Consider the following 13808-nt stretch of genomic DNA (forward strand, 5'->3'; position numbering starts at 1 on the left):
CATATGCCGGATGAATGGGTACCCCCTAAGGTTTATTAAGCGACACAGTATGGTATCAGACCCCCGAAACGGACAGCAAAGAGAGGAACCCCGGACACGAACCGTACGGGTGTCTCTACCGTACATTAGTAATGTGTCAGAAGCCACAGCCAGGCTTCTGGCACCCCACAATATACAGGTAGCCCACAAACCTACCCAGACCTTACGAGCTAAAGTGATGCGCCCCAAGGACCAGCTCCCTACCGCCGAGAGATCAGCTATAGTTTATAAGATCAACTGCACGGGGTGCCAGAGTAATTATGTAGGCGAGACCTCAAAAAGACTTAAGACTCGTCTACATGAGCATAGGTTGGCTATTAGACGAGGCGAACAACATTCGCAGATTTGGGCCCATGTAGCAGAATACGACCATTGCTTTGACTTTGAGAATGCCCAAATCTTGGCCAACGACACGACAAAAGGAGGTCGCCTACTGAAAGAGGCATGGTTTTCAGGAATGGAGTCCATCAATCGGCGCGTAGACTTGTGTGCAGCGCACCAAGCTCTGAAAATGTGGAGTGCCAGCAACCGTACTAACATGTGGGGGGGACCCAATCAAAAAACTTGTAATCAAAATACCACCCGGCCCCCCTCCCTGCGTAATTACACCAATGGAGCCTCTGTTGACAGCTCCTCCCTCCCGGATCGACAACAGACTAACTCCAGCGGACAACTGCGGCTAGGTTTGCCACGATCCGCCGGGAGCAGACTCTTTTTGGGACGGAATGGAGATGGAGTGGGGCTTGAGGAACCGGAAGGAAAACGGAATATAATAAAGTCTAACGAGGACGATGAGAAGGAGGATGAATCCCCCTTTGAGGATACTACCAGGCACATTATGATAACCCGGTCGCAGTCGAGCAGAGGAAGGCACCCCCCTCTGACATTCTCAACACAAAGCTGCGGAGTGAAACAGCAACTGCAATTAAAGGGGAAGAGCCCCGTACGGAGTGAGAATGGAGAATTGGGGATGAGTGGGAATGGTGCTTACCGACAATGGACGGAACAACAAGGCACTGACAATGGGACAATGGCAGAAAACATCTTGAGTGTGCGCAAGGGAGAGAGCGTGGAAACGAACAGTAGATCATTTAGGAGAACTCACGGGAAGGAGGAGGGGAGGAGGAATAGCATGGGTGGTGACTATGAGCCTGCGTTACAACCCCGAGGGATAGATAAACAAGATCAAAGTGGTCTTGGGGCTTGCAGGGATATTGGAAGCAATTTAAATAATTACCCACCCCCGCTCCCTAAGGGAAGCCGTGTGTGGGATGGTGGGGGAGTTATGAGCAGGGGAGACAAAAAGATCCTGACCCCCAACTCTGAAACAGCTAACGGAGTAACGTATGACAGAATGCAAATTAGCAATGGAAAGAGGATAGATGCTGATGTGGGGCGTGCGCTTGAGACTCAACTCGATCAGCTGGGGCCGATGACACGCTCCAAGAGCCGGAAACAGGCATTAAACAACTGTATATAAGACTTCCCCCGGCATTTGCCTTTTAACCCTGACGATGTCAAATGTATTTGACAAAAGCTTGGTGGATTAAATTCTATTTTTGATAGATATTCTCTTGGTGATCATTATTTTGACTATATATATATATATATATATATATATATATATATATATATATATATATATATATATATATATATATATTACAGGTGTGGAACCTTTATACATCTTCATATATCTTCAGACTATGTTGAGCTAAAGGAGAATTTGCAGAATATTTGGTGTGTAATAGTAGTAGTAGCTGTAGTGAGGCTGTGAATGTAAAACTCCAAGAAGGTTTTCAGATGGTTCAAGCTTCCCCCGCAGCCACTGAAGTTCCTTGGGTAATTTTGGTTCAGTCGCTGTCTCTCAGCCAGATCAATCTCAGAGTTATTGTTGCAGGGGAAAATGAGAGAGAGGAATGTTATGTACTCTATCCTGGGCATCTGAAGGAAAGTTGGTGCATAAATAAATAAGCATAAGGCAGTGTCTGTGTGACAAATAGCCAACACAATCTCTCACAGACATTTTGGTTGCAATCCTCTCACCACTTATTTTGGAATTAAATGGCTTAAGGATTGCAATCTTTGTTTTGCATTGTAAGGGAGAAAAACCCAGCTGCAGTGTATCCTCCAGCACCTTGTATTTTTGTGGTTTCTGTATCTGCTTCCCTGCAAGTGTCCAAATTATTTGACAAAAACAGTGTTCTCTTTTGGTTGAAAAACATTTGAACTGCACTTGAAATTCTCCAGGTTTGTTGACATTTTGCTCAGACTTATTATCTTTTACTGTCCAGAATGATGCTTGGACGATAACCAGACACAGAGAGATTTATTCCTATGAAACTGGTTTACTGCTGGCTTCAGCACCTCTCATGGGTCACAGGTCAGAGGGGAGAAGAGGGTTGGGGTATTCATTCTAGACTAAGGCCTATAATCTGGATCTGTGATCAGCTACTAATTTTTTTTTAGTGGAGAAAACCATATTTAAACCCAATCATTGATTGAAAGGTCAAGAACATTATCTTTACCTCATTCATTCTGGCAGATCACAAAGAGTTGGGTTTTTTTAACCATTTCCTACCAGGAGAGCAACAATTGGCAGGTTTCTCTGTTTTGTGCAGTTCAATTTAGGGCTGAGGAAAAGTTTGCATGTGTGTGTATTTGGCTACATTTTGACTAGTTTGCATGGGAGGGGGAAAAAAATCCTAAGGTGATTTTACGCCATTGGGGTTGTGTTGAAAAACAGATGGAGTCCGATTGCCTATACCTCATCTGTTTAATTATTTCTGACATTTGTTTTTGGTTTGTCAAATTGGTGTCATTTTTAGTCTCTCAGTGTGCTGTCTCCTTTTTATGTTAGGTTCCTATTATCCCTAGAAGTAAGTAGAAGCTAAATCCGAGCATGAGAACATTAGATTCCCTTATTCTATATTGTCCACTGTAGCCATTTTGAGACAAAAGGCATCCTTTCCATTGTAAGTAGGAAAAGAATTAGCCAGGCTTTTTATTCTGCCCTCCTCTATCTACAGTGCCAGCTAGCACAGCTAAGTGAAATGTAGGGGTAGACTGTCTCATGCCAAGTTAAGCCTTGGTGCTGCTTATTCTCCCATGCTCTCTTATCCTAGAAGAACAAAGCAGGGCACTGGGGGCTAAAGATATTACCCATACTGCTATTGAGTGGCTCAAGTTCCACAAATCTCTTATTGCTGGGATCCCAAAAACATCAGCCTTCCCAGCACTCTCTCTCTCTCTTTCCTTTCCCAATTACCATCATTTGTTTTGATATTGTATGTAGATAGTTAGAGGTCAGCTTTCCCCCTCATGCCAGCTTTTGTTCTGGTATTTCAGCTATGTGCTCCAGGCATGGAGCTCCTCATTTTAAAATGGGCACACTCTCAAGGGCAACAAAGCACCAAGTCTAAGAAGTCTTCCAGATGACAGCGTGGCTTTTTGGGTTCTTTTGCTTTTTTTTTTTTTTTTTTAATAGCTGAGACCCCCTTGTTCTCACGACATCATTTAGAAAAGAGAGAGATTTTTAACTAAAAGTATTCCAATCCAGGTTTAACAGCGATTGTCAAAATTCTGGGATTTGCCCCGCCTCTCACTATAAAAATAGTATTTCTGCTCTTACTTTCTGCCATTATGGGAACTCCTATCATGTAAGGAGGGGGATTCTATTGTGAAATATTCAGGAGTATTCCCTGTTTTTCCACCACTTTCCAGGGATACTTGTCTTCATTTTATACAGGCTTCCTCAGCCGCCTCTCCTTTTCTCTTTCCTGCTATCTTCAACCTGTTCAGTATTTGAGAACAATTCAGGATTAGCTGCAGAGGAAATTTCCTCTTGTTCTCTGGGACAGGCCAGCTTCAAGTACGCCCAGGGCCAATTCAGCAATTTCTTTTCCTCGTTATTCCAAAGCATCTCCACTGAGCTGTGCCAGTTGGAGTCATGTCGATCTGCCAGCATCTCACAGGAAATTCCTACCTACAGGTAGCCCTCATTATATTACTAATTCATCTTTATATCTTTAAGTCTAGGTTTAGATCATGCATCATACCTGTATGATGAACAGGTATTTCTTCATCCAAGTATTTGGGTATGGCTAGTCTAGACAAAAGAAGGACTAGGGGCAGTGGTGGGATTCAGCTGGTTTGCACCACTTCGGCAGAATCAATAGCTAATTTTTTGTTGCCCAGGCCCAGAATGGACTTCCAGAAGCGGCAGCCAGACAGAGAACCGGTTGTTCACATATTTGAATCCCACCACTGACTAGGGGGAACATGATAGCATTATTCCAGTATTTGAGAGGCTGCCACAAAGAGGAAGGGGGTCAACTTATTTTCCAAAGCACCAGAAGGCAAAACAAGAAACAGTGGATGGAAACTAATCAAGGACAGACGTAACCTGGAACTAAGGAGAAACTTCCTAACAGTGAGGACAGTTAACCAGTGGAACAGCTTCCCTTCAGAAGTTGTGGGTGCTTCATCACTGGAGGTTTTTAAGAAGACACTGGATAGTCACTTCTATGAAATGGTATAGGGTCTCCTGCTTGAGCAGGGGGTTGGACTAGAAGACTTCCAAGGTCCCTTCCAGCTCTATTCTGATTAATTAATGATTAATTCTGCAACCACTCAGTCTAATGGTTTTATGAGCTTCTTTTTTGAGGTGGTATAGAGCTAGGCTTGCTGCTCATTCTGCTGGGTGGAACCTTGGACTTCTGCCTCAAAATCCTACCAGGCGGAAGTATTGTTGCAAAGTCTGGCTTTCAAACACTGCCTAGAAGTTCACCTAAATGCTGAGTGTTGTTTTGTTGGTCTTCACAGGTAGTCCAAATAGACCAGAAGCTGAATCTCATCACAGATTTGCTGCACCGCCTGCTTTCCAGCCAGCAAGGAAACCAAAACAGCACCAAAGCATCTCCCAGGAATGATGTCGACTCCAGCCTACCTCCCAGCAGCGCTCTCCCAACCTATGAACAGCTAACAGTTGCAAGGGCCTTGCAAGACGATGGTTCCTGATGCCTCAGAGATTTGTTCCCTTTCATTAAATTGACACTTATGAATCTCAACAGGGGCTGGGGACAAATTTAAACTCAGAATCGGCCATACAAGCATGACACGTTACTTTTAAGCTAATTTTACTATCCTCTCAACATGTTGTTCCAAAGAGAATAATTCAGACAACTACCAAACTTTAAAACCCACACTGTGTTGTCATTCTTTATTCATGTGATGCATTCTTGAGCTCTAATTTCTTTGTGTGTTTGTGTGTGTGTGTGTGTTTAAATAATTCTGCTACAATCAATCATGGCATTAAAAGAGTACAGGTAGTCCTCGATTTACCACCACAACTGGGACCAGAATTTCTGTTGCTAAGGAAGATGGTTGTAAAGCGAATCATGCCTGATATTACGACATTTTGCCGGAGTTGTTAAGTGAATCATTGCAGTTGTTAAGTGAATCCTGCAGTCATTAAGCAAACCCAGTTTCCCCATTGAATTTTCTTGTTAGAAACCAGCTGGAAAAGTCACAAATGCAATCATATGACTCTAGAATACTGCAATCATAATAAATATATGCAGGTTGCTAAGTATCTGAATCATGATCACACGATGAGAATAAATGCAAGACTGGTCACAAGTCACTTTTTTCAGTGCCCCTGTTAGTTCAAACAAACACTAAACCAGGTGTCTTCAAGGTTGGCCCTTTTATGACTTGTGGACTTCAACTCCCAAAATTCCTCAGCTAGCATGCCTGGCTGAGGAATTCTGGGAATTGAAGTCCACAAGTCATAAAAGGGCCAAGCTTGAAGATCCCTGCACTAAACAAATGGTTGTAAGTCAAGGACTACCTGTAATTAGTCCAGATATTAGCAAAAAGACAGTCAGTGTATCTGCCCAGGGTATTCTGCTGTTACTGCTGCCATGAACATCATTCTGAAGTCTTGCACAATCATACACAATTGCAATAGTTTGAAAATTCCACAGCTTCGCTTGGCTAATTGCATCCTATGGCCCTTCAGTAAGAATAATACTTGAACTTAGTTATATCTGAATTCTGTTCCCGACTCTGCCGATAATGATATAGTTTTGCTCAATAGATTCCAAAAGAGAATGTACATAAATTGCCATCCTACAGACAGGCAAGAGCATATACACTGAATATTTTTTTCTCCCACACTCCATTGTTGATTCTACACAATATTGTGAAACCTACCACATTTAAAACAAATGTCTGCCTTTCTTCAGGGAAGAATCAGTGTTTTAATCAAAAACTGTATTGTTTGTAAAGGAAGATTTCTTTTGTATAATACTGTAATGGAATTGGGACTTTGAAATATTGAATAGGAACTTTTTAAAAATAGCAATTATATTGCTGCCAAATAATTTATATTCTGCAGTATTTATTACTATCCTGGGTATATTTGTCAGAAAGAGCTTTCAAAGTGCACAGCTTTATGTGTTGAAGTAGGTTAAGTTTATTTGTCAGTGTACTGCAATAAGTACAGGTCTAAAATAACTGGATCTTGTTGATTAGGAGTTTGAAAGTGATGCTTTGGGGAAATACAGCAGCTTTGAACTTTATATGAAAATGTACTGCCAAGTCAAATGCACAGTCATTCCTTTCTTTTCCTGGCACACTAATACATAATGACCAACAGTAATTTGTGAATATTGTTCATGCTAAGATATACAAGCTCTTCAGTTTGTTTGGTTATTGCAGAGAAGTTCTACACACTGAATGTGGAAATGGCTCTGCGTTCATCTGTTATATCCAAGCTGTTAAACAAATGGGAAGCAGGCATATCTTATATTTCTGCAGATCCTGTTCTGTTAATACAGTTGGCTCTTTTGTGGGGAAAAAAATCCATATGCAGGATGACAGCAAGAGCTATCCATGTTCTTATGCAGAGCAGATGCTGGAATTTAGGTCTCTGAAAATCTCAGTTGATATTTATTTTCTGTTTAAATCAGTTTTCTAGTTCCTTTGGGAAAAGGAATTTAAATTGTATGGCCAGGTATTATCAGGATCATAGATAGGATGTTCATATTGCCACTCCTCATCTCAAGCATAAATTGGCTCTCATACTCAGCTATGAATCACCAAGCACTAACTAATCTTTCTATGAGCATACATATTCCTGTTGGGATTCAGAAATCAAATAAAATTGGAGAAAGAGGGAGCTTTGTAATCCCAGGGGAGGGGGACAATCAGAACTGTATGAACTGACCAGTGGTGGGATTCAAATATGTGAACAACCGGTTCTCTGTGTGGATGCCGCTTCCAGAAGTCCATTCTGAGCCTGTGCAACAAAACATTAGCTACCAGTTCTACCGAACTGGTGCGAACTGGCTGACTCCCACAACTGGAACTGACACTGAGTTGTACAAACATCTCTATATAAGTTTTGTTTGTAGTTTACATGAGGAAAATGTTTCTTTGTCACATACAGGTCGTCTCAAATACACAACTTCATGTTTTGGTTCATAGGAATTTGAAACTACAATATTCAGAAGCTACAAGTGTGAAAAAGTTGGGATGACAATTACATCTAGGCTACCAAAAACATGGATGGCTACTAAAAACAGCAACAGAAAGACAGATACAATTCTAACCCTTTAAAGCTTCTAATCTTCTGTTTGGAAGTTTGCAGCCCAGATATTGTCACTATAGATGTAGGCTCTTATTCCGTTGACAATCCTTCATCTATCAGCCTTCCCTCAATGACAGATGAGCCTCTTAAGGACAGAAATCCTCTTCTAACTTGATACTTCTGTGTATTACTATGTATTACTGAAGAACAAGCATGGAAAGTGAGGTGTAGAAGTCTTAAAGGCTCTGGCCTATCTGTTTGGTAGCATTACCATCTATTCATGAAAATTAGATCTGTAAATTGCTGTATGGAGAAAAAAGTCATTGAAAATTCTATGTCCAAGGACAGCATGGCAACCTGAATAGTATTAAATACTAAGTGCACAATTATAGCAACAGAGCTGCAGATAACTAAATGCTTTCCAAAATGTAGTTCTTTAAAAGCCACATATTATTATGAGTTTTATTTGGAGATGTTAGCATTCCTCTAATTCACATTGATGCCACTGAAAATACTTTTTTTTTTTGCTACCTGTGCCTATAATATTTCCATTCTTTCTTAAAGACAGGTAAATATAGGACATTTTAATGATCATATATTATTTGATACTAATTGGAAGTTTTTAGTTTGAATGTATAAGATTCAGAAGGAACTCTTTTGCATAGAATAACATTTTGAATTTTTCCCTTATATGGAAACAAATATTGAAGGATGCAAGTAAAGGCAGAACTCAAACCAAACCTCTTTTGCCGTAACTCCTGTCCTAATAATTAGAAAACAAAATACTTATATCTTAGATAATTTAAGCCTTTTAAGTATCGATGATCTTATTTGTTTCAGATATTGGTGGGAGGAGGTAACAGGGAAGAATTGTGAAGTACTTTCTCAGGGTTTTTTGTTCCATATAACTTTACACAACTAGAGATTCAAAAAGAGGACACCATAACTGGATAATACCATTGCACTTACCAAAAGCCCAAACTGTAGCAAATTCGACCATCTGTTCCTGCTGCATTTCAATGTAAATTCATAGAAATAGCCAGGTTACCACTGCACAATGTTTGTTACCTAAGCAATCTCTGGTTTTATGAATTAGCGTGAAACACATTCAGGATCAAAGGATGAGTTTTTATTATTTACATGTCTCACTGAAATGAAGAATTTGTATATGCTGTTTCTCTAATAGTCTGTCTAATGCTACAGCTTATTTCCAATTGTGGCCATGCAGATGCTATTAAGAATCCCACAAGGGGCCATTCTTTGTCATTCACCCAAATTATAACTTTCAGTTATCCAAAAACTGTATTTATTTCTTCTTGTTTGTCTAATTGCCTTTTAAAATATGCAAAATAAGAGCCATCATCACTGCTGGTGGAAAAAAGTTCAGAATTCATAATTGTGGAATCCATGGCCAACAAAAGAATTCGACCTATTAAAACGAATCCTGTCGGCCTCTACTGTGCTCTTGAGCAAATCTAGGTCTATTTCAGTGGGACTTGTGCAGCAGAATTTCCAGGTTGTATCCTATGTCCCAAATCTATTGTGCTCTGGTACCCCAAACAGTTCCCCCAAATCCACTGCCTGTGGCAATCCAGTCACTTTGCTTCATCTGTGCAACAAAAGATACACTTCATAGCTTTTCATTCTTCATTGTACGCATTTCATTGTCTCCTTCCAGATAGCAAAGCATCTTCTAATCCTCCTTAAATGGAATTTTAAATATATTAGAATTATCTACTCTTCCAGTGTACAGTACATACATTTTTAAGGTTGTACAAACTTTTTAAAAATGTAAATGGGAATTATTTCAGGGCATTATATTTTATAAGAAATCAAAGGAGAACTGTTAAGATTTTCAATCTATTTTTTTAAAAATAATGTTCACTATTGTAATTTTAAGTTGTTAATTTCTTAATAAAATATAGGACAGGAATTGTACTTTCATTTAGTCTGAATTTCATGCAAGAGTAAATGAGCTTTAAAAATGGGATAAGCATCACATAAATGCAATTGCAATATAAATAACAAAACAAAGATTTATTCTATGTGTATTTGAAGTGCTGCAATAAACCAGCAACACAATTATGTTGCAATCCAATATACGATTCATATATTTTATTAGAGATGTCACTCAAAAGTATCTGCATTTTGCACCTTTGATCCAATTGACCACTAGGGACATTAGATGTAGACATAGCAACCAAGGGCCTTGTTCTATTCTTAATACCTGCTTTGTTCCACTGAACAGATTTTTAGGCTCTCCCTTTCAGCCTGACTCCTGTAGGAATGATAAAGTACTGTACACCTTCCTTCTGCTTTCCTTTGACTAGAGGACAGAAAGTTCTATTGAAGCATGTAATTTTTTTAAAACCTGTGTCTAACAACTTAATATTTAAAGACTGGAGAATAAATTGGAGAATTCAAACCACAGTTACCTCAAGAATTTCTATATGCAATCAATGTGACCAAAAGCACAAAAGGTAGCAAAATACAGAAGGTTGGTATCATTTTTAGCATCAGAACATCATACATCCAAGACTATTGTATAAGCCCTATGTGTTTTAATAAAATGTCTTTTCCTTAGCTCCATGGAACACACAAAAAACATAGGGTCTATATAGCCATACAGTAGTAGAAAAAGAACTTTGCAGACTACAACTCAGTTACTGCCAGCCAATAGCCATGATTATTTCTTTTTTTTTTCCCATCTTGGCATCGGGCAACCAGCTATTTGTACCTGGGATTATTACAACAAGCTATATGTACTTGGGATTAGTGCTTCTTATAGTCAGAGAGTTAAGTAGATGATTAATAAACTGATGGGTGGACTCATGACTGGAAAGTTTTCAGAGAGTGGAAAGTTGCAGAAGGCTGGGATAACATCTGGTTAGAGTAGTTGGAGTTGAAAGAATGGCAGCAATGCAAGCAGGAGATGGCTGACCCATCACAAGATCCATTACAGACCCTCACTTGACACACTCACACCTGAAGCCGTTATAAGCAGAAGAACACTGACATCCCCTAAACTCTGCTGAAGATCTTACCTAGCCTGGTAATGAAACGTTCAGAAACCAACTCAAACTACCGAACTGCTGGCAACTGGCAGTCAGCAGAAGTAACCGGCAGTACTGCATTTCTAACCACTGCGCCACCACAGCTCTTTGTATTCATTTATATCATTTTCTTAACAATGTCATTTATGATAATGAAGAAATGTAACCACTTTATCAGGTCTGCTTTGGAGGCAATGAAATTGTCTGAATAGAAATGTTATCTATTGCATCCAAGTCTGTTATGTAGGGAGCTATTAAATCAAAATTTACTATATTGACTTGGGTCCCAAACTGAGTATTCTTCTAATGCAAATTTATAGTCTAGGTTTTATCTCTTATTTGTTCTGTTCTTTGATTTGGAGCCTGGATTCTGAGTTTCTGTTCCATCAATGAACAGTCTTACATTTGCAGGAAGGAATTTTCTATTTATTGCAAATAGAAAAGCAATAAGGTATAATTTCTGTCAGTCCCCCTACCTCCAGCAAATCCAGCTCTACCTCCCACACTACGCCAAAAGGTGTGCGCATACAACATGAACTAAACATAATTTACAGAATTAATTTTATGGAACCACAAACTAGCCAAGCATATTTTAATTTAGTGTGGTATGCAGACTTATCCAGAACCCTCCCCTTCACCCTTCCTCTGGGGCAGATTTTTGATAACACAAGGATTTCAGAAAGAAGGGGCTTAAAAAAAACCCCTTCTCCCTCACTACATTCAGCCAGCCGAAATATCCCCTTGATTGTGTTCTGTGTGCACAAAACAGTGATGGTTCCAGTTCAGCCACATATAAGATTAAATCGAAAGACAAAAACAAAACAAGAGCTAAGATCAATCTGTAATTTTGGTTAACTTCTACTGCTATTGTACATAAAATATAAAGCTTAACATAGTGAAAAGAGGTTATTAGTTCCTCTGAGTGTTATGGAATGTTTATGAATATTTGAGCTACCTTTTTAAAAACTTTCAATACATAAAACCTGGGGCAATACAGGACTGTTTCCTATTGAAGAAAGAGAAAGAAAATGAGGTTTCAGAATAAGAAATCAGGCAAGAGAACTGGGCACAGAGTTATAAAAATAACCACACATTTTTATGGATCTCTACTGTGTTTGTCAACCTTTCAGGTATAGCCTAAAGGAAGGGATGCTGGTTTGATATTTGGCATTCACTCTCTACTATATGAAGAGCATGGAAAAAATGAATAACTAAAGCCAGCCCTGAAATCTTGGAGAGGTAGTAGATTTTCCTCCTATTGGTGTTAGAGTTGCTCTGGCGAAATGCCCAAGGATTTAGCCGGAGCTAATCCAACCTTGGCTTTCCAAGCAGGCTCCCCCAGAACAAAGCAAACAAAGCTTCTCTAGCCCCCTTAGTTGGGTTTCTGCTAAATCACTTGGCCAGGTGCAGCATTATTCAGATCAGCAGTCCTCCACAGTCTTTGCAGAGAAGCCAATGGTTTAGAAGCAAGAAGCATCTTTTTCAAGTGCCGTAGTGCGTTCTCTGGGAGTGCAACTGGTGCTTTTCCCTTTCAATTTGGCTTGAGAGCCATTGTCCAAACTGTTATTTTTCTTCTGCAACCAGCCACCTGGCAGACAGTTATGATAAAACACCATGTTTTCAGTAGCTCATACCTTAACTTATTAAGGAATAAAACATTGTTCTCAATATTATTTTTTTTCCTAAATCTGTGTATTTTTTTAAGGACAGCAAAAGTTCCCATGTATCTATATTTTTAAGGAGCTGATTAATCAACCTAGTTTGCTTTGTATTTGTAAAATCCAAAAGGAATCTTCATGACATTTAATTTGACCCAGCGATGACCGAATGATATGGGCTCCAGACAAAGCTAACCTCATAGTTCCCTTCGTCCAGTTAGATCCCACAGGCTGGGCCTCCTTCAGGTCCCGTCGGCCAAGCAGTGCCATTTGGCGAGGCCACGGGGGAGGGCTTTCTCTGTGATGGCGCCCACGTCTTGGAACCAGCTCCCCCCAGAGATTAGGACCGCTCCCACCCTGTTGGTTTTCCGCAAGCTGCTTAAGACCTGGCTTTTCCGGCAGGCCTGGGGTTTATAAAATCTGACCCCTGGATGACTATTATTGTATTGTTTGTTTTGTCATGTTATATGGTGTTTTTGTTGTTTTTATTGTTAGCCGCCCGGAGTCCTGCGGGAGTGGGGCGGTTTATAAATTTTAAAAATAAATAAATAAATAAATTCATATACAAGGAAATAACCTTTGACTGTAGCACAGCTCTGTGTGGTTCAAGATTCAGTCCTATATCCACTTATTTCTATTTATTTAATTGAATTAAAACAGAGGGACAGGAACTGTCAATAAAGATAGGAATGACCCAATGGATGGATCAACAGTGGATAGGGAAATGCTCCTGGAGGTTTAAGAGAAGTAGTAGCAGAACTTAAGATGCCACCCTTTTCGGCAGACCTGTTATATTAAAGTTTGATATTTTAATTAATGTAATTAATCACTTAATTGCCATTAAGACAATTAAAATTAATTGACGTAATTAACTTTAATTATATTCCATATATGTAATTACATTTCTTAGGCAGAAGAAACCATTTTGCCTATTAAATTATATGACACAGGTTTCTCATATTTACTTAGCATTCTTAGCTAGCCTTTTCTGGTTTTTACATTGGAAAATGTGCTTTGCACGTTGCAAGGCAGCTTTCTATACATCATACTATCAAAAATAAAAATATATCTAGCTTCCAGACAATCTTGCAAATAATTGCAAATAAATATGTTCTGCCTTTGGGTGAAATTTTAAAATATGGACAAGTTTTTATGGAGCTAGTTATGGCCTAATTCTCCAAATTATTTTTTCTGCCTTAGGGGCCACTCTGAGTCCTTAGAGTTTATCAAGAGGGCTGCAGGGCTCAGCAGCTTTCCCTTTAAGAGCCCAGAAGGGTGCCAACCTCCCAGAGTGAGATTTGGGATCAGGCTCACATGTCTCCCTCCTCGTTTGGATCTTTTTAATGTAAGCAATCTTTATCTTCAAAAGCCCCCCAAAGAGAACGTGGGGGGGGGGACTTAACAAGAAAGGTACTTGCAAAAGACTACATCTGAAAGTCCATTCCAACCCCTTCAACTCTCTGC

General features: G+C 39.6%; 1 protein-coding gene across 6 annotated transcripts in view; it reads left to right on the forward strand.

Annotated features, from left to right (window-relative positions):
• The window catches only part of KCNQ1 (potassium voltage-gated channel subfamily Q member 1), a 390352-nt gene extending 383923 nt beyond the window's left edge, over positions 1–6429 (forward strand). For all 6 annotated transcript variants that reach the window (XM_039350742.1, XM_039350743.1, XM_039350744.1 and 3 more), the window contains one exon: positions 4864–6429. In XM_039350742.1, coding sequence (XP_039206676.1) covers positions 4864–5058 — 195 coding nt within the window. In that variant the 3' untranslated portion in view covers positions 5059–6429. The remainder of the gene's footprint in view (positions 1–4863) is intronic.
• Positions 6430–13808: the final 7379 nt, after the last annotated feature.

Source organism: Crotalus tigris, unplaced genomic scaffold, assembly GCF_016545835.1.
Source record: "Crotalus tigris isolate CLP2741 ecotype Arizona unplaced genomic scaffold, ASM1654583v1 scf7180000018354.2857554, whole genome shotgun sequence".
NCBI classification, from domain to species: Eukaryota; Metazoa; Chordata; class Lepidosauria; order Squamata; family Viperidae; genus Crotalus; species Crotalus tigris.